The following is a 19,930-nucleotide window of genomic DNA, read 5'->3' as shown; positions in this document are numbered from 1 at the left end:
GCTAAGCCAGTCTTCAGAGGTTATAAACCCTCAGGCCACAGTGATAAAACTCCAGCGGGACTCTTCTTTTCTTCCCCCCAGTCCTCCCGATGGGTTTATGGCCCCTTCATGCTCCACGTTGTCACACCAGGACTTCCTCGCCGTCAATAATGATTTCCCCCGCTACACCCCAGCAGCTCCCCGAGACACAAAAAATGCTGATGCTCAGTTGTAATAAATAGTTTTAGCCCTCCCTCCCTGCTTTGCCCTCACAGGGGAAGAAGGGAAGGGCCCCAGGTGGGTTAGCAGCTGATGAGGGACAAATGCTCAGCTCTTTGAACTCTTTGCATCCCAGCCCCCATGATGAAAAACGGGCAGCATCTCCAGAAAGGCCGGGCTGGGTGGGAAGTTGTTTGGTGCCAGAATCTGGCAGAGGATGATTTTATACCATCCTGGCCATCTCATTCCCAGTCTGGGCTACCCTGGAGCTGCTGGAAGTCCCAGAAGGAGCACAGCAAGTCCCAGGGCTGGGCTGAGGCAGCAGAAGTCTCCCCACCTCTCTGGGAGGTGCTTCCCCTTGGCCATTCCTGGGAGAGAAGGCCCTGTCCAGATGCACAGGGAAGGCTGAAGGCCATTTGTTCTGGAGATGTGGCTGTGGAACAACCAGATACAGGCTCCAAGGAGAAATTTAGGAAGGGATTCCTGGCTGTGAGGGTGGGGAGGCCCTGGCACGGGGTGCCCAGAGAAGCTGGGGCTGCCCCTGGATCCCTGGAAGTGTCCAAGGCCAGGCTGGAGGAAGCTGGTGTGGTGGAAGGGGGTGGGATGGGATGAGCTTGAAGGCCTTTCCAACCCAAACCATTCTGGAATTCTGTGATTCTGTGAAGAACGGTGTGTGGGTCATGGGTTGTTACTTTCGGTGTTTATTTCTCCCCAGCACCCATTGTCCTCTCCAGCAGCTCCCTCCTAAGCACCCAGGTGTTTTCCAAGGGTGGTTGGGAAGCGCACGGCCCGTGCTGGGAGGACGGAAACCTGCAGCACTGCCATTCCCTCTCCAGCCCCTGGACATTTTCACGAGACAGCAGAAGGGTGGGGAAGCTGCCAAGGAGCTGGAAGGGCCCCCTTTGTTAGGGAGCGCTGGCGGCACAGGAGGGGCTTTCCACGGGCCGCTTAAACATTAACCAGCGCAACAACAATCGCCCTGTGTTCCCAGTTCCCACTGCCACGCCGGGCCTTCACCTCTGGGTGGGTGGATTGCAGAGCCCTGAGCTGCTCCCAGGCCTGGAGACGTGGTCTGGCACGGTGCTGTGGCGGTGACAGGAGCTCCTGTGCCCCTGCTCCGCCCGCAGGCTGCCAGCGCCATGCCCGTGGCTGCAGGCGGCCCACAGACATGGGGTCAGGGCGGGAGCACGGGTCGTTTCCTTCCCTCTCGCAGCCATCACTTGCAGGGTACGGCTGGAGGGTTGCAGAGAGATCAGAAGTGAAGCCAGGGTGGCCTGGAGCTGCTGGGAGCTGAGCCGAGGTGCTCAGCCAGCCCTGCCGCAGCTCTGGTGTTGAGTCCAGGGCACTCCTTTGGCTGCCCTGGAGGGTCAGGGACCTGGACAGGGGGGTCTGGGACCCCGGCCCAGAGCTCAGAGAGACACTGGCTTTGATCTCAGTCCACGGGAGAAACTTCCTACACTGAGAGAGGGTTTACAGGCCACAAGAGCGTGAAAGATTGTAGTTTAGCTTATCACAGGGTGAGAAAAAGTAAGTTTGGGTTTTTAGCATTGAAGTGAATGGGGGCAAGATGGAGGATTTGGGGCGTTGTCTCCTGCTTCTTCTTTCTTCTTCCCTCACTCCATTTTCTGCAGTGATGTTGGCACAAAGTAGTTTAAAGAGATTGGGTCACAGTAGGGATGACCTTTTTAGTATAAGTGATAGGTATTGGCAAATAATGATAAATAAAGAACACGTAACAATTAGTATAAAAGATAGTGACAGCCCAGTCCGGGAGGAGTCACCAGATGCCCAAGCAGCTGCAAACATCTTTGTTGGACACTGAGAAATTTGTAAAATGAGAAACAAAAAACAAAGCGCACAACCTTGAAAAATCAGAACCTGAAGACTCCGTCTCTTTCTTGCGTTTGGCTCAAAGCTTTGCAGAGGGCGAAAAGACTCTAAAACCACCTGAATCTCGGAGCAAAAAAACCCCAAGACTCTGGTGCCCACAGCACAGCAGGAGGACCTGGATCTGCGGGAATCTCCCCCCACCCTCAACCTTCAACCCCTTTCTCCACCACGGAAGGGATAGTCCTGCAGGTTTAGCATCTCTGCCGTGGGGATCTGAGAATCACACCAATTTCCTTTTTTTGGAGCCTAGGGAGTAGGAAAAATGCTGGAAATTTCCTTCTATTCCTGTGGAAAAGAAGTCTGGGGCAAGTTGAGTGATGTGACCAAGGTTAGGCGGGAGTATAAAACCCCTGCATTTAGGCCCAGCTTTGCATCCTGCTCTCTTCCTGGTAGCAAAATACTTGAAAGCAATGCCAGGTGGGATCAGGAGTTTTGGGAGCGCCTGTTTCCCCAGTCCCCATCTTTTGGGAATGCTCCAGCACCACAGGAACACAAAAACGGGAGCAGCTCACCCCAGCTGTAAAATTTGGGCTGAGCAATAAAAATAATTCCAGAATGGTTTGGGTTGGAAAAGACCTTAAAGAACATCCCATTCCACCCCCCTGCCATGGGCAGGGACACCTTCCACTATCCCAGGCTGCTCCAAGCCCCAACATCCAACCTGGCCTTGGACACTGCCAGGAATCCAGGGGCAGCCACAGCTTCTCTGGGCACCCTGTGCCTCCCCACCCTTTTGTTATTTTTTGACTGTTTTTATCACTATTTATTAAGAAATATATGTATTATAATATTGTTAATATTGTTAATAATAATAATTAGAATTCCTATCTATTATATCATTCACAGCACAAACTAAGGATGGCTGATAATTAATGAGAAGAATCTAATCTGTGGGCTGATGAAGAGCTCTCTGCCCTTCTCACAAATTCCCGTCTTCCAGTGTTTTGGGAAGCTGTGGGATGCCATCAGTCAGGGCTGTCAGGGAGGGAGGGCAGGGGGTCATGGGACACGTGGGATTCCTTCTGGACACCCCCCAGGAGGGTGTCCAGGCTCCATAACTCACCTTCCAGCAGTGTTTTAATGTCGTTGCTGGAGAGTTTGATGGGCTTTGTGAGCTTTCCTCCCTGAAATCTCACATGAATGTCTGAGGGAAGCAAACACAGGCTAAGCTGAAATAAACAGAATGGTTTATTAGAGCAAATATTCCCAGGCTGAGCTCTCCATATTCAAACATCCTCGTGCTGAAATGTCTCAATTTTGCTCTAGCAGGCCAGCACGAGGCGCTTTTTTTTTTACACGGTGTGTGTGCAAAGTGCTTAAAGTAACTCAGCAGTGGCCTTTTGCTGCTCAGACAAAAAAGTTCTGGTGGTTTGGCGGTAATTCCCATTGAAGAAGCTCCAGAATGGAGCTGCCTGGAACAAAGCAAACAGCATGTGAATTACTGTGGGATTATTTTTTCTTTCTTTCTTCTGGTAGCAGTTTCTAGCCTGTTTCAAAGTGATGGTGATCCTCAGCCCGCCCCAAAATTTGGCCAGAAACGCCTGGTGCAGTGCAGTCGCTGCCGGTGCACTCCACCAGGCTCCAAGGATCCAGCGCCCTCCGGATTGCGTTAACCAGGATGATCCTTTTAAAGATCCTTGCTTGGGAAGCAAATCCCATTTGAAATAAAGCAGAGGGATTTAGCTTAATGAGGCAAAGCCCGGGAAGAGAGGCAGAAGGACCTGTGTGGCTGATAGAGCACGAGGCGAGGCAGAACCTGCAGCAGAGGGGTTCCTGGGGTGGAGGAGACGTCGGGAAGCTGCGTGCATGGAAAAGTGGGATACACCAAGCTGGCGAGGCTCCCTTGTCCATGGGAACACTTGGATATGGCTCAGCAGGCTTCCCTAGTGGCCTTCAGAGGTGGAGGGGTCCATCAGGGACCAGCGGAGGAGGAACAGGGGACACACTGGTGCCTCATCTCCGCTTATTCCTGTCCTGACCCCATCTCTCACTGCTCCCAACCCTGATCCATCCTCTAATGCTGTTTGGAATGTTCCAGGTCCTTCTCAGCTGGTGCAGCTCAAAACCCTCCCCTTGCTGTTTTATCTCCCGGCCTGCCCCGTGCGGGGGCAGCGTCCTTGGGCACTGCCCGGTGGCCCCGTGTGCCACCAGGGTCCCCAGACATCACAGCGGGGACTGTCGCTCGCTGTTTGGCCGCTCTGCCCGCCCGGGGAGGTGGCGCAGCCCCATCCGTCAGGGCCAGCGCTGCCTCGGGGCGCCGCAAGGTCAGCAGCCCCTGGTGCGATGTTCTCATGACAACCGGCCCAAACACCGCTTCCCCCGCGCTGACAGAAGCATTATGGACAGCAGGACAGGCTGCTCCAAGGAGGATGTCCGTCCTTGCCGCTGGAAGCACAAGGAGCTCCGCTGGCCACAGGGCACAGCCCCTCCCGCCCCTTCCCGCAAACCCTGGGAGAAATTCCAGCTCGGCCCCTCCACGGCGCTGGGGGAGGGGGTAGATCCAGCTGCAGAGTCACACACACCCGGTCACAGCCTCTCAAAGCCACAGCCCAAACCCTGGCAGTTGTTTCTCTTCCCCCACCACAGGGAAAGGGATGGTTCCCCCTTTAAACCAGAAGGAAAGAGCTCCAACCTGCCCCACCCCCCCCGCCCTCCCAGCTCCACATGGTGCCCAAGGGACCAAAATCCAGTTCCCCTGGCACACAGATAAGCCCAGGGACACAATGACAGCGTGCACACCTCCATGCCAGCTGGAAAACCCCCAAAAATCCTCTTCTGCCAGGTGGGATAGGTGAGGCCAAGTCCCTTCAGCCTAAGGAAGGTGTGAGCACTGCAGCATCCACTGCTGGGCTTTCAGATCCATGAAACCAGGAGGAGCACACAGTGTCCCACGGAAAACGGGGCCAGAGGATGGTCAGGAGCATCTTCAGGAGCACCAGACCATGTGGCAGAGGGACAGGAGCCCACGGGCAATGCTCTGTGTGAGGAAGGAGCCGGTGGGGAGCTGCACCTTCCAGAGGCTCTCTGCAGGGTATGGGGGCAGCTGAGCAATCCAGAACTCAGTCCTGGAACGCCATGGTCCTGCTCAGCTCCAAGGGATTTCTGAGCCTTGAGAGCAGCTCAGCAGCTGCAGCGCTGGGTAAGCCTTTAAGGTTCAAAGAATCATGGAATCTCCTGAGCTGGAAGGGACCCACAAGGATCCAGTCCAACCCCTGGCCCTGCACAGGCACCCCAACAATCCCACCCTGAGCATCCCTGGCAGCGCTGTCCAAAGGCTCCTGGAGCTCTGGCAGCTTCAGGGCCATGCCCGTTCCCTGGGGAGCCTGGGCAGTGCCCAGCACCCTCTGGGGGAAGAACCTTTCCCTGATCTCCAGGCTGACCCTGCCCTGATACAGCTCCAGCCATGCCCTGGGTCCTGTCCCCCCATCAGAGCCCCCATCCCTGATCCTGCAGGCAGACACCACAGCCCCTCACCCAGGCACTGCACACCCCACGAACCTCGGGCAGGGTGAGAACACCCCAAGCCCTTGCAAATCTCACTTTCACAAGCCAGCTCATCATTTCCCCTCTGGCTGCCTCGTCATCGTTTAAAAAAAAAAAAAAAAAAAAAAAAAAAAAAAAAAAAAAAAAAAAGTCATTTGCCACCCAGCTCCACTGCTCCCCTCTGAAATGTCACCCTGGGTTTCCTGTGTCAGCAGCCACCCAGGAGCAGAGGCAGCCTCGAGCTCCGAGCTCGGTCTGCAGCATCCTGTTCCCAAGTGGTGTTTTAACCCCTGCAGGCCTGGCTCTCTGCCACCGACACCGCTCGCCCGAGGCCACCCGTTTAAAAAAAGCCACGCTGAGCAAAAACGGGAACTTTCTCTCTGTGTGATCACTCCCGTAAAATGGATTTAAAATCAGAGAAGGTGGTGGAACAAAATCCACACCCCCACACCAAAAACTATCCTCCTTTCTCACAGACAGCAGCAGAGATGCAGAGACATTAAGTGAGCGGCAAAAGAGCTCAGATTTCATTAACCAGCAAATTACGGATGTCCCCCATGTCCTAGCGGGCTGCCACGTGACGGACCCGTGACACTGGATCCTCAGCAGGTCACTTCTCTGTCCCCTTGTCTCCTCTCCTTGGGGAGGCAGCAGGAACCTCCTTCAAACCACGCAAAATGCAGCACTGATACTGAGAAATGAGCAGAACGCTGGGTTTTGGTTCTTGGGTTTTTTTTTTGTTTGTTTTTTTTTTTTTTTTTAATCAGGCCCTTTCATTGTATAAATAATTTATTTCAGTTCACAGCATTATGTCTGCATCTTAAAAAAAAAAAAAAAGAAAAAACACCAACAGAAAAAAGGAAAGACAGGAGGAACAGAGACTGACAGAGACAATGGGGAGGGCAGGACACGAGCGGCGGGATATCGTGGATGGGAACACATCCCAAATGGACCTGGGGGAATGAGACCTGTCAAAAAATCACAGGTCATTCATAATCCGAGAAGATGCACAACTTTGCAAAGAGCCCAGACAGTTCCCCTTGGGAGCTGCTCTGCTGAGGCCCCTCTTCTTGCAGCCCCCACCCCGAGGGCGACGCGCATCTCCACCCGGTGTGGGGGGGAGGGAACGCGGGCGGTGGCGGAATGGAACCGGGTGATTACGGAAACACCACGGAAGCCAGGAGCTACTCGTCGGAAAAGTCTTTTTAATTATTGCAGAAAGCAGAGTGGCCGGCGAGGGCACGAGCACAGCGTCCCGCCCGGCTCAGCCGAACCTTCCAGCGCTCTGCCATCTCTCCAAGGGGATGCGCAGCCGGGTGGAACGAGCTCCCAGGCAGGACCCAGCTCTGTAAAAACAGCCTTTCCATCGCCAGCATTTGCTAAACCGAGACCAGCCAGGAGGTGAAAAAAACCCACCTCTAACAGCCTGCACGTGTCATTCCTAAAACCTGATCCCTCTCGAGCTGCTGGGGTCAACACAGCTCTTACATTTCAAACAGGTTGCTCTCCCGAAAAAGGGTTAATACATGTGGCTTCTGTGGCATCAAAAATAAATAATTCTTTTCTCTCTCTCTCTCTCTCTCTCTCTCTCTTTCTCTCTCTTGACAGCAAGTACCAAAGTGTTGGAGGCGAAGACAAAGCAGGGAAACCCGAGGGAGCGGGAAGGGAGCCACCTGAACGGATGGGACCAGCCCACACAAATCGGGACTCGCGCCGGGAACTCAAACCCCGCAAGAGGAGAAGAAACACAACTCGGCTGCAGCATTTGTTCCCTAACAAACCCCCCCGCCCCCCCCAAAATGCTGTTTGGAAGGTGCTCGTCGCTGCAAGGGGAGGATCAACTCCCTGAAACCCGAAGGGCGTTTCGCTTTTGTCTGCTTGGTGCTTTCCCTCTGGCAGCTCCGGGAAAGGGTTTGCGAACGGGAAAGCTGGTGTAAAATCACCAGAAAATCCCGCCTGCCTCCAAATTCAGGATATTTGGCCCCTGAGGGCTGTCTGCTTCAGCTCTGTGGGAAGCCAGGACCCTGGAGAGCCGGATCCCAGGCCGAAGCGCGGACAGCATGTGGATTTTGGTCCCCAGCCCCACGCAGGTACCCAAATGTCCACCGGCAGGAGGAGGCGGCCAGGCCCGACCCTGCCCGGGCGCTCAGGCTGCTCTGCAGACAGAGCTTGCCCATGTGGCTACTGGGGGAAGCGAGGGGCTTTTAATCAGGTTTGAATCTTTATTAAAAACGAACCACAAGCCCCCCATGCCTGTCCACTCCCTGCCATCTTCCCTTTCCAGCAGAGATTTTTTTGCAGGCTCTGGCCATCTCTGTCCATCCATCCATCCTGCCCTGCCATGACCCTCCCCCCCGACTTGGCCTCCTGCCCCACTGCAGAGCAGCACAGCGGCCAGAACCCCAAACTCTGCTTTTTTGGGGGGATTTTACTAAGTGACCCCTAGTTCGGATCACGCCCTGGGAGCACCCTGTGCACGGGGACACTGCACACCTGCGGGGGACTTTGCTGCAGAAGGTGACACCACCAAGCCTTTGAGAAATGGGGGTCCTGCACAACCCCCCCCAATGCTTCCAGCAGCGTTCACCCCAAACCCTTGGGTATTTTTTTCCTTTCTCCACCCTTTTTTTGGAACCAAGAGCTTAAAGCTCTGCACCATTCAGCAGCTGCTCAGCACCCCAGTGTCGCATCCTCCCCCCCCCCTCCCCAAAGGCTGCCCGTCCTCGCTCTGCACCCTAAAACACCAGCCAGGGCGGGTGGATGTCCCCTTGCCCATCACACCCACCCCTCCAAGACATTTTCTGCTGGCCCGACCCACCCTCCAAGCTTTCAACACCCCTTCCCACCGCCACCCGCGGGGGAGGGATCTAGGGATGCGGGGATGCAGGGATCAGGGCTGCAAGCCCCCTCCCCGCTGACCTTGCCGAGCCACGGTGCATCCGCACCCCCCACCCCAAAAGGCATGTGGGGGGGGCTGGCATCGACACCCCCAAATGCCCCAAAACGCCCACGCTGAAGATCCATGAGCACGCTGGGCTCCGTTCGAACGCACTTCAACAGGGTCCTGCCCTGTTGGTTCCCCGGCACACACAAAGGCTCGGCGGTCCCGGAGGATGGAGAGGGGGGGTTCATCCCGTTTCTCCATGTTTCCAGCCCAAACGAGTCCGGATCAGACCCTCAGGAGCACGGGGCGGTTGGAGAGGGGAGCTCCGGGCTCTGGCGGGAGCCGCTTTGTTATCACCACTATTGTCTGTCCTTTGGGGAAGAAGGAAAACAATGAAGAGGAGGAAAAAAAATTTAAAAAAAGAAAAAAAGAAAAAAAAAAAAAGAAAGAAAAAAGAACGATTAAACCCAAAAGAATCGCTTTGGTTCTGTCTCCCCCTCGGTTCCTTTGTCTGCTCCTCCATCCCTCCCCGCCTCGGCTGGGCTTCTACCGCTTCTTCTTCTGCTTGAGGGACTTCCTGCGCTTGAGGATCATCTCGTAGAGCTTGTCCATGCCCTCCGTCAGCCCCTCGCCGATGATGGCGCAGGCGGGCTGGATGTGGTAGGTGGTGGAAGGGGTCAGCTCGTGAAGGGCCAGCTGCTTCTCGATCTCGGCCACCGGCAGCGATTTGGGCAGGTCCTGCTTGTTGGCGATGACCAGCAGCGGCGTGCCCTGGTTCTCCGCGAACTTGGTCACCTTGTGCAGCTCCGTTTTGGCTTCCTCCAGCCGGTCCACGTCCACTGAGTCCACCACGTAGATGATGCCATCGGTGCAGCGGCTGTAAGACTTCCAGAGCGGGCGCAGCTTCTCCTGGCCGCCCACGTCCCAGAAGTGGCAGCTGATGCCCTTGGCCGTCCCGTTGCTGAGCCGGATCTTCTCCGTGTTGAAGCCGATGGTGGGCACGGTGTTGACGAACTCGTTGAACTTGAGGCGGTAGAGCACCGTGGTCTTGCCCGCCGAATCCAGGCCCAGCATGACGATGTGCAAGGACTGGAAGGCGGAGATGTTGGAGGAGATGTTCCCCATGGCCACGGCTCACGGCCGCGCTCACAGCCCCGCGCCCATCCCCGCGCCGCCGGCCCGCGGCGGGGGCACGGCTCGGGGCGGCGGAGGGAGCCGGGAGCAGGGAGCAGCAGGGAGCAGCAGGGAGATGGGAGCAGCAGGGAGCCGGGAGCAGCAGGGAGATGGGAGCGGGGAGCAGCAGGGAGATGGGAGCGGGGAGCAGCAGGGAGATGGGAGCGGGGACCGGGAGCACGCAGCCCGGCTCCACGCGGCGGCGGCGCGCCGGGACTGCCGAGCCCCGCCCCGCCCGGCAGGAGGAGGAGGAGGAGGAGGAGGAAGAGAAAGAGGAGGAGAGGAGGAGAAGGAGGGGCTGCGCCGCCGCCTTCTTCTCGCTCCGCCCCGCGTCCTGCCCGGATCGCCCCTGCCTGCACCGCCCCTACCTGCGCTTCACCTGGCCCTGCCCGCGCTTCTGCTCCTCGGGGACCTCCGGGAGCGCCACCCCCCTTCCGTGCTGGAAGCCTTGGTTATCCTTGTGTTTGTCATCGCAGCAAGCAGAAACAAACAAACCAACCCCCCTTAAAAATAGCAACGAAGCCGAGGTGTGGCTGCTCCATCCCTGGAAGTGTCCAAGGCCAGGTTGGACTGGGCTTGGAGCAACTGGGAATAGTGGAAGGTGTCCCTCTCCGTGGCACCAGGTGTGTTTTCAGGTACCTTCCAGCCCAAACCATTCTGGGATTCTGGGATTATTCACTGCACGTGAGACACCAGGAGGACTTTCCAGTGCACCAGAAGCTGTTCAGGCACAGCTCTCCAGGGACACCCGGCACCAGTGATGATTCGAGCTGCAAGGCAGCAGAGCAATGTGGAGCATCTGTGTCCTCTGCAGCTGTCACAGTGTCCCAAAGCAGAGAGATGCCACGAGGGGAAAACCTCACCTGTGCTGGATCCAGGGCAGGGCTGGCTCTAACGCTGATCACCGCTGTTAATGCCTTTTGGGTCTCATATTTTGTAAAGGTTGTGAGTGTCCTCAGCCCCTGTTAAAGCTCCTGAGCTCTCCGTGGCCATGGAACTTCTGTCCCAGTTATTCACAGAAGGGACCTTAAAGAACTGCTTCCAACTAAAGATCCAGTTCCACCCCCCTACTATGGGCAGGGACACCTTCCATGACTCCAGGCTGCTCCAAGCCACATCCAACCTGACCTTGAACACTTCCAGGCAGCCACAACTCTTCTGGGCAAAACCTGAGCCAGAGCTGTTGCTTTTATTTCTGCTCTCGCTTCCGAGCCAAAAAGCAGAAGCAGGCTGGTTGCTACAATATTACCCATTGCCTCTTTTACAGCGTCTGTAAAATAAATATCGACTCTGTGTGACAGCTTAGCCAGAAAGCCCCAGAGAAAGAAGTGCACTGCAGAAGACAGATACTGCTTTTAATTTAAGATGCTTCCACCCCTCAGCGTGTGGTGAGGATTTGTCGGGCAGGAGTGGGATCATTCCTCACATTCATATTTCATCCCGAGGATGAGTGTGCAGGCTTTGCATGGAGATAAGGCTACCTTATTAACATGCCTTCATTAAAAATACAGGCAGCTTGCTTTTGCAGCCCTCAGAGGTGACACTGGGCACAGTTTTGTGGACATCACCGTGTGGAGACAGCGGGAAAAGAGCAGGGAACTCTGTGCCCGGCATCATGCAAGTGGGAGAAACGCTCCTTGGCACGAGTGAGGCGGCACTACCAATGCAAAGGCGAGGCACAGGCGCTGGATGGGCTAGAAAATGGAAATACTTTGTGCAGCAGGGCTGTCCTAGACTGATCTTTGAGCTGGTGTCAGGCTTTACTCTGCCACCACGCCAAAGAAATGATGTTCCGAGAGCACGGGGAGAGAGGCTGTAAGCGATCACCTGACTGCAGGACCCGGAGCACTAAAGAGGAATAAAAAAATGCCAGAAACAGACGCATAGGGTCATATCTGTGAGTGGCAGATCCGGCACTGGCACTGCTCTCATCTCTTCTGCCTGAATCGCTCCAGCAAAAGCTTCCTTAAAGGCTGCTTTTAAGGATAATCCCAAAGCGAGGGCATCCCGGGCTGCTCCCAGAAGTAGTGGCTAATCTGTGTGCAGTAGGGCTGGGATTTAGGAACTTACCTTCGGGCTGTGAGCCCATGCTCGGGGCCGGGAGTGCGGGAGATGCTGTTTCAGCTCTCGGTGCTGTGCCAGGTAGCGCTCCCCAGGGAATTCCTTCCTCAGTCTCCTTCCCTCCCTCTTCCTTCATCCCGCTGCTGGAGACAGCTTGGAGCCTCAAGAAAAGCCACACAGGCCACCACAATTCCTTTCCCCGCCACCCAAAGTCTAAAGGGGAGTCTTTCTCTCCAGCTCATCCCTCCTTTTTTTTTTTTTTTTTTTTTTTTTTTTTTTTTTTTTAACTCCTGTTCTAAATAAAGGCGAGATTAGATAGCCAGGCTGATCAAACCTGCGGATGTTCTCCAAACCGGCCTCAGATGAGACAATCCCGAGGGGATGGAGATAAACGGGAGCGTCGCAGCGCTGAATTATGCTGCGGCTAATGCCAGCTATCCATAAATAAGCTGGTAAAACCTCCGCGGAATATTAAGCGCGGAAATAACAGCGTTAATCGCAGCTGAGAGGAGTCTGCCAAGTCCATTCGGTGGCAAATTTAGGGAGAGGAAACCCATCTTTTCCATAAACCCCCTTCCTCTCGCTGCTTTTTCTCCCCCTTCGCCGCCCTTCCCCTCCTATCAAGGTTAAGCAGCCAAGGTTAAAGGCAGCATTAGCATCTAAATGTGCGTCTGAGGATGTGACAAAGGGACCGCTGCTGGTCCCCAACATTTCGCTCAGGCGGCGCGAAGACTGTCGCTGCCATAGTAACTGTTTTCAGACATGGCAATTATTTCTTCGCAGCTTTTCCCCATCCCATCTCCCTTCCCCCAGCTCATCCTGCTCTTCTAACTACCTTTTTTTTCTTTTTTCTTTTTTTTTTTTTTTTTTTTTTTCTCTCTCCCCGGGGGTGGGGTGCGATACAAAGGGTCTCGGTGTCCCGGAGCCAAGGGAGGGACGCTCCCCGCGCTTCCACGGCCGCGCAGGGATTATCCCTAATAGTGACTCTTAATCTGCATCCAATTAGCCCTTCATCACCCGGGCAAAGCGAAACCTCGGAGCAGCAGCTTCTGCCGGAGCTTTCTGCCAAATCTCGTGACCCGGAGAAGGCGAAAAATCTGTTTGCGGGGAGCATCCCAACTCTTGGAGCACGCCGGATCCTCTCTCCCTCCCCTGCTCCTTCCTTCTTTGCAGCATCACTTGTCCCGATCTGCCGCCTTTTGTCTCTGCGTTCGAGGCACAGACACCAGCCCAAACAAAGCCAGCGGGCCGGGGCTGTAATTAGGGCTGCCCCGTTCCTGGGAATCGCGGGGATAATTAATGCCATGCCCGTGACTAATGCCCGGGATGCGGGAACAGCGCTGAGCTGCCACAGCGGCGGCGCCACTTCTGGAAGAGCCGGTGGTGGGACAAGGCACGGGATTGGGGTCTCCAGCTGCTTTGGGGGGCTCCTCTCCTCTTCTCCCGGCGTTTCAGGGACGAGCTCTGTCCAAGGAGCTGCTTTCCCGGGGCAGCGTGAGCTGGGAATGGCAGCCATGGGAAATACCGTGTACGGAACGCTCATCCCGGTTTTTGAGCCCTGATGGAGGGGGAAAGACCTCAGGGAGGCTTTTGTCGCGGTCAGCATTCTCTCTTTCTTCCTTCATCCACTCTTTTCCTTTCCATGGATTTCCCACTCGCCGGATAACGAGGTCACGTGCTGCAGGATCACTTAAGGAGCCTGCGAGCCCATGGGAGCCTTTGGGATGTTAACTCTGAGGGAAAAGAGCATCGCGGATTTAAAGGGACTCCTTCCTCCAGGGAAAGACAACGTTGGATTCCGGTGACACAGATGGGCACCCCCCGGAAAGGGTTAATGGGGAAGACAGACAGAGGGACACTACATCTTTAACCAGGTTATCCCTCTGAGCGCTCCGTTCACACCCTTGCACAGCTTTCTCCGGTGGTGGCTGGAGACAGCCTCGGTGTTCTCCTGGGCTCTGCCTTCACCCTCCAGCCTTCAAGCCTGCTCTGGGAGCGTCCCTCCATCCCCACCCGCTCCTTCCCAGAGCTCCTGGAATAAACACCTGGAATAAACACCTGGAATAAACACCGAGGTGTCTCCAGGTGCTCCCGGGTGGATGGAGGATAGAAGGACAGGCGGAGGAAGGGCTGTAGGGGCGAGAAAAGCACCATCATAGTGGAGAAATTACTAAATCCACAGAGCTCCTAAGGCAGGAGTGAGGAATAATCTGTTCATCTGCAGCACAGCAGCAGCTCAGCTCCTTTCCGTGACCTCAGATGCCTCCTCAGGCCAAGCAAAGTCCTCCAAGGACCTGCCTGAATCTGACTCCTACAGCCTTGGCCCCAGGAAACACCAAAACTGCCACACACCCAGGAGGAACAAACTCTTCCTCCAAATGAATTGGTGTCAAAAAAGCCTTTCCGAGGCAGCCCAAAATCCGTGTAGTCCAGCAGCCAGGAGTGGAGGCAGCTGGAGGAATACAGGACCAAGACAGGCATGTATTTGTGTGGAAAATCAAGTCCCATCTCTCATAAAATCCCCACATATTAGAAAACATTTTATTTTATTTTATTTTATTTTTATATTTTATTTTATTTTATTTTATTTTATTTTATTTTATTTTATTTTATTTTATTTTATTTTATTCTTCGTAAATCCAAATCCACACCCATGATGAAGCTTTGCAAGCTTTTATCGTTCTCGGCATCCTGGGGCTGAATGCGTGGCTCACTGATTTTTGCTGGATAAAGAGGTGTGAAAGCTGCCTGGAAATGTCCTCTGCAAACTCACACAGCCCAAGCACAGCCTCGCAGTTAACCCATGGCTGTGATTTTCGTCAGAAATCTCTCCTCCTGTGCTTTCCTTTCAGTGCAGCCCCAATTCTGCCCGTCCCTTTTTCCCCTGCCAAGCCATGAAATTGGGCAGGAGGACAAACCATGTGCGTGACTGGAGCAGGCCGGGACAAAAGCAGCGAGCTCCCTGCCTTTGTTCCCGTGATTTGCTGAGATGTCGGATGGCAATTTGGCACTGCTGCTGCTGCTGCTGTGGGCACCGAGAGGGGACACACGGTGGCCAAACAGCATTTCTGTTTCTCCCCTAAATTTCTCTGCTCAGGTTTGGATGTCCTAACCAGCTGCTTGGGTGCTTGGAATAAAATCCTGAAGCGTGGGGAGTGATGAAATTCAGGATTTCCTCCTGTGAGCTTTTTAGGGCTTGAAGCGTTGGCAGCTTTTGGGGTTTATCTGCTGCATCTGGGACCCTACGCTCCCAAAATCCCTGCTGCCCTCAGAAGGGTGCCAAGGAAACACAGAGTCATTTAGGCTGGAAAAGATTTGTAAGATCATTGAGTTTCAAGCAGGACAGGTTGAAATTGTTCCCTGTGAGGGTGGCACAGGGTATCCAGAGAAGCTGGGGCTGCCCCTGGATCCCTGGAAGTGTCCAAGGCCAGGCTGGACATTGGGGCTTGGAGCAGCCTGGGACAGTGGAAGGTGTCCCTGCCATGTGGAACAAGATGCTTTTTTCAGGTCTCTTCCAACCCAAATCATTCTTAAAATCCTCTCGTTCCACCCCCTGCCATGGGCAGGGACACCTTTCACTGTCCTGGGTTGCTCCAAGCCCTGTCCAACCTGGCCTCCCTCATTCCAGTCCTGAATGATTCTGGATAATAATTGCCCTTTCCTACCGTGGCAAATTTCCTGACCGAAGCAGTCTTGCCTGGGGAAGACTTCACCCTATAATTTTCCTGTGGCACTCCATCCCAAGCCAAAAAAAAAAAAAAAAAAAAAAAAAAAAGGGGATTAGCCCTGCTGCCACTGGTAAGCAGAGGACTCTTAGAAAACCTCTCAATTTCCCAGCACCCATTCCCAGGGCAGTAAATCTCGGAGCCTTTCGAGCTGCAAGCACTGCGGAGAGAAGGAAAGCACAGGGCTGGGGAGATTTAGGGCTCATGAATCACCCGGGGCCCGCCAGCATCTCAAATTGCCTCCTCGGGTGATTTGCACCACATATTTCTGCTTAGCCCCCCAAAATGTCAGAGCACTTTATTTGCTGCCTGTCCTTTTTTTTTATTATTCTTATTATTCCTTGGCTGGTGGGTTGGGATTTTTTCCTGCCTTAAAGGAGCTGCTCCATGGCCAGAGGGGAGAAATCCAGCTCCGTGCTCTTTACCAGGTGCAGGGTTGTTTGCAGCTACTTTGCTCAGCTCGAGCCTGATTTAGGGAAAAAGTGCACCGGGATCAAGGAGAAGGTCAGATCTCAGCTCCTAATCCACACCTGACCAACTCGAGACGTCCCCAAACTCCCTCTGCAGCCACAGCTCGAGGAAAACAAAGCCTCAAAGCTGGAAGGATGAGGATTGTCCAGGGCTGGCTGGGGACAGGGAGAATCCCTGCTGTCCCTCGGGTGCTGTGGGCAGTGAGGGCGAGGGGACAGCCCAGTTCCAGGCTCTTGAGAGCAGGTATTTACCCAGCTGGAGAGGGGAAGGGTTATCCCCCTCTAGGCAGAGGGGATCCGGTATCCTGGCTCATCCAGGTGGGAGGGAAGGGTTGCCTGGTCCCTGCTTTCCTCAGAGAGACAGCATCAAATATTGGCTTCATCATGAGGACACCTTGGAGCACATTCCAGTGCCTAAAGAGGCTCCAAGGAAGCTGGAGATGGACTTCGGGTTTGTGAGAAGGGCCTGGAGTGACAGGACACAGGGAATGGCTTCCCACTGCCACAGGGCAGGGACAGATGGGATATTGGGAAGGAATTCTTCCCTGGGAGGGTGGGGATGCCCTGGCACAGGGTGCCCAGAGAAGCTGTGGCTGCCCCTGGATCCCTGCAAGAGTCCAGGGTTGGACATTGGGGCTTGGAGCAGCCTGGGACAGTGGAATGTGTCCCTGCTCCTGGCTGCACATCTCGGTCTGCTGGGCAGAGGAAGGAATCCGAACTAAAACCCGCCCTCTTTTGGCCTTTTGTGTTGTCAGGAAGTTTCTCTGGCTGGCTGGAGAAGCGGATTAAGAGCTGGGGCAGGAATTTCTTTGAGCAATCCTGCACCCAAGGATTTGAGCAATCCTTCACCACCCAAGGTCAGCTGAGACTGGATAACCCACCCCGGGGGCAAACTCCTCCAAGGGCACGGCTGCAGGTTGGTTGTTTTTTTTTTTTTTTTTTTTTTTTCCAATGGGATATTCCCAAGGAGGGGAACAAGCCCTGCTTGTGCTCCCTGGCCAGGGAGAGGTTTGAAAATCGGTCCCTCTCCTTGCAATCCGTGTCCCCGCGGAATGACTTCTCCATTAGGATGGTCCCCACGTGCCAGGCAGACAGCCGTGGCAGCCACCTGCGTGACAGTCACACCATCAAGGGGCGTCTCCTGCGTCCACAAATCACCACCCAGGGGACTTTGATACCGAACAAACTCCCCGTGGCACAGGAACCTCCCCCTGTACTTGGCAGCGGAGTCAAAACCAGCCCCAAGGGGTCAGGGCCGAAATTTGCCCACAGAGATGTTGGCAAATGCAGATGACATTTGCCTCCCTCCTGCTTTTGAGGACACCAAAGCAAAAAAAAAAAAAAAAGAACCAACCCTAAGAGCAGTCGCGTTTAATCAGCCGCGGGAGGCTCGGCAAGACGGGCAAAAGCTGTTTTCTAGGGCCACCTGGTGATGGCGCAGGGACAAGCCTTGCTTTGGGATTTCGGGAACCCGAGGATGCCCCTCACACCTGGCGGCTCTGAGGTCTGGCAAAGCACGGGCCCTTCTCTTCCCATCACAAATTGAGCCTAATCCGAGTTTACATCATTGCCTGGGGTCCCGTGTGCTTCCAGGCTCTCCCCATTTCGTGAGCACTTTGGGCTCTGGATGCCTTTATTCCTATTTTAAGTCAGTAGAAGGCCAGTGTGCAGAGTAAATAGAATAAATCACACAGAGCCATGTGAGCTGATCCATGGGGAATATATACATATTTATTTATTTATTTTATTTTATTTTGGCTGCTGAGAAAGGCAGCAGCTCATTCACCCTGATGATCAGCCAGTGGGGTAGCCAGGTTGTAAACTAAGAATTTAATGGAAGCAGAGTGGATTGGGTTGGGAAGCACCTTAAAGCCCATCCCATTCCACCCCATGGGTGCTGCGGGAGCACAAGGGTGGAGTTTCCATCTATAGAGTCCGGTTTTTAAGGGATGAGGGGGAAAAAAACCCCAAAAATCCAATGCCATGTGCAGCCGCAGAATTCCCTCCGAAGGCTGGAATTCCTCCTCCTCGGAGGGACTCGCGATCTTTGGCTGCTGCGTCGCTAGAGGGAAGCGTTGGACTGTCGGATGGATGGAGCTGAGCCCGCAGTGTCCCCGCTGTCCCCGCCCGGGTGGTGGCATCGCCGGGACACGCAGGGCACGGCCAGCATCAAAGGTCCCGACCTCCACGCACTTTCCTGGCTCATTCCAGGGGCCAATCCTGGATCGGATCCCCTTAGAAATCTTTGTAAATATCGGGATGATGAGGCTTTGGCTGCCCCATGCCTGGAAGCGTCCAAGGCCGGGTCGGCCAGGGCTTGGAGCCACTTGGGGCAGTGGAAGGTGTCCCTTTCCACGAACTGGATGAATTTTAAGGTCTTTTCCTCAGCCCGGTGGGAATTCTGCGATTCCAGTGTGGGTCTCACCACCCCAGAGTGGTTCCTCCTCCTACAGCTTCAGACCCATTCCCAGCACATCCCCGACTCCAAGTGGGTCAAATAGAGCTGAACTATTTCCGAGGCTGCTGCATCCCTGGACACCAAACCCAGTCTGGGAGACAAAACACAGAAAAAAACCCCAAAGACAACCCCCCCCCCCACACACACCCCCACCCCCACCCCCCCCAAAAAAACCCACAAAAAACCCAACCAACCAACCAAAAAAACACAAAAAAACCCAAACAAAACCAAACCCAAAAAAGCCACCTGCCATTAAATGATACCTTAAATGAACTCTGTTTCCCCTCTTATGCATTCAGGTCTGGTGTAAGTTTTCCTGTAGACTGGGGATGCAGAAGAAGCAATTTAAATTGAGGAAATTAATTAATTAGTGTCAAGCACACGGAGCCCATGCACCAAATGGGAAGGCTCCAGGGATTTTTAGACTAGTCTCAGGCTTTTTTTTTTTTTTTTTTGTCTCTGTCTTTGAAAAGGTGAACATTTCTTAGAGGTTTGTTATCAGCCAGCAATCTGCGGGAATGAAGCAAGAAGCCAGGTCTTCTGAGAGACAGACAGTGTCACCACTCTTTCTGTCTGCAGTTCCTGAGCTATTTTAAATTATTCTCTTGAAGCCCTGGGGGAGGCAATTAATTGTTAATTTTGGCTTTCCTTGTAAAAAAAAAAAAAAAAAAAAATAGGCTTGTAGAGCTAGTTGCAGATTTGAGAGGTAAGAACCATGAATAGGGAATAATCCTCCATGATTTTTAAGGAACTGAGCCAGGGTCTGTGTTTTTAAGGTTGCCAGTGTTGCTGGCCCTGCGGGAGAGTGGAGAATGGCATTTTCAGGATGGTTTGGTCAGGAATTTGCACTGAAGGAAGACATCAACGAGTCCACTGGGATTTTTTTTGTTAGACTGGAATAAAATCACCACTCTTGTCAAATAAAGCAAAAATTCCAGCATGAACCATGACTCTAACCAGGTATGGACCCCAGGAACAACCTGGTGCAGTGGAAGGTGTCTCTGCTCATGGCAGGGAGTGGAATGGGATGAGCTTTAAGGTCCTTCCCAATCCAACCCAATCTGGGATTCCATGAGCTTGCCCAGAGCCATTCCCACATGCAGGAGGTTTATTGATCATGGAGGAGAGGTTTTGGTGATCAGGAGGGATGCTGAGGTGCCTGACAGGAGCCAATCCTCTTTTTCCAGGCTCTCACTTCACCTGACAAATTTAACAGGGCTCAGTACGGATAATTGGAAGTGGCTGCTCTTTCCTAATGAAGCTTTCCACGGGTGACAAAAGCCATTTTACACCTGTCTTGCACTGCTCCACCTGGGAGACAGAGAAACCCCTGAGGCCCTGGAACAGGGTGCCCAGAAAAGCTGGAGCTGCCCCTGGATCCCTGAAAATGTCCAAGGCCAGGTTGGATGGGATTTCTAGCAACCTGGGACAGTGGAAGGTGTCCCTGCCCATGGCAGGGGGGTGGAACCAGATGTTTTTTCAGGTCCCTTCTGACCCAAACCGTTCTGGGATTTATGATCTCCCAAGAATTGCTTCTCCAACCATTTTCAGCCTCCCTGGAGCTCAGGGCACATTTTGACCTTCACCA

At 54.0% G+C, this 19,930-nt stretch overlaps 1 protein-coding gene across 1 annotated transcript; it reads right to left on the bottom strand.

Annotated features, from left to right (window-relative positions):
• Nucleotides 1-6,756: 6,756 nt before the first annotated feature.
• ARL4C (ADP ribosylation factor like GTPase 4C) lies at nt 6,757-9,844 on the bottom strand. Its single transcript, XM_040070367.2, is given in 3 exon segments — nt 6,757-8,783; nt 8,786-8,826; nt 9,006-9,844. Coding segments are annotated over 3 exon segments (651 nt in total). The 5' UTR covers nt 9,581-9,844; the 3' UTR covers nt 6,757-8,748.
• Between the last annotated feature and the right edge of the window lie 10,086 nt (nt 9,845-19,930).

Source organism: Hirundo rustica, chromosome 7 (genome assembly GCF_015227805.2).
Source record: "Hirundo rustica isolate bHirRus1 chromosome 7, bHirRus1.pri.v3, whole genome shotgun sequence".
Taxonomy (NCBI): domain Eukaryota; kingdom Metazoa; phylum Chordata; class Aves; order Passeriformes; family Hirundinidae; genus Hirundo; species Hirundo rustica.
This window is presented reverse-complemented; position numbering and strand designations above follow the sequence as displayed.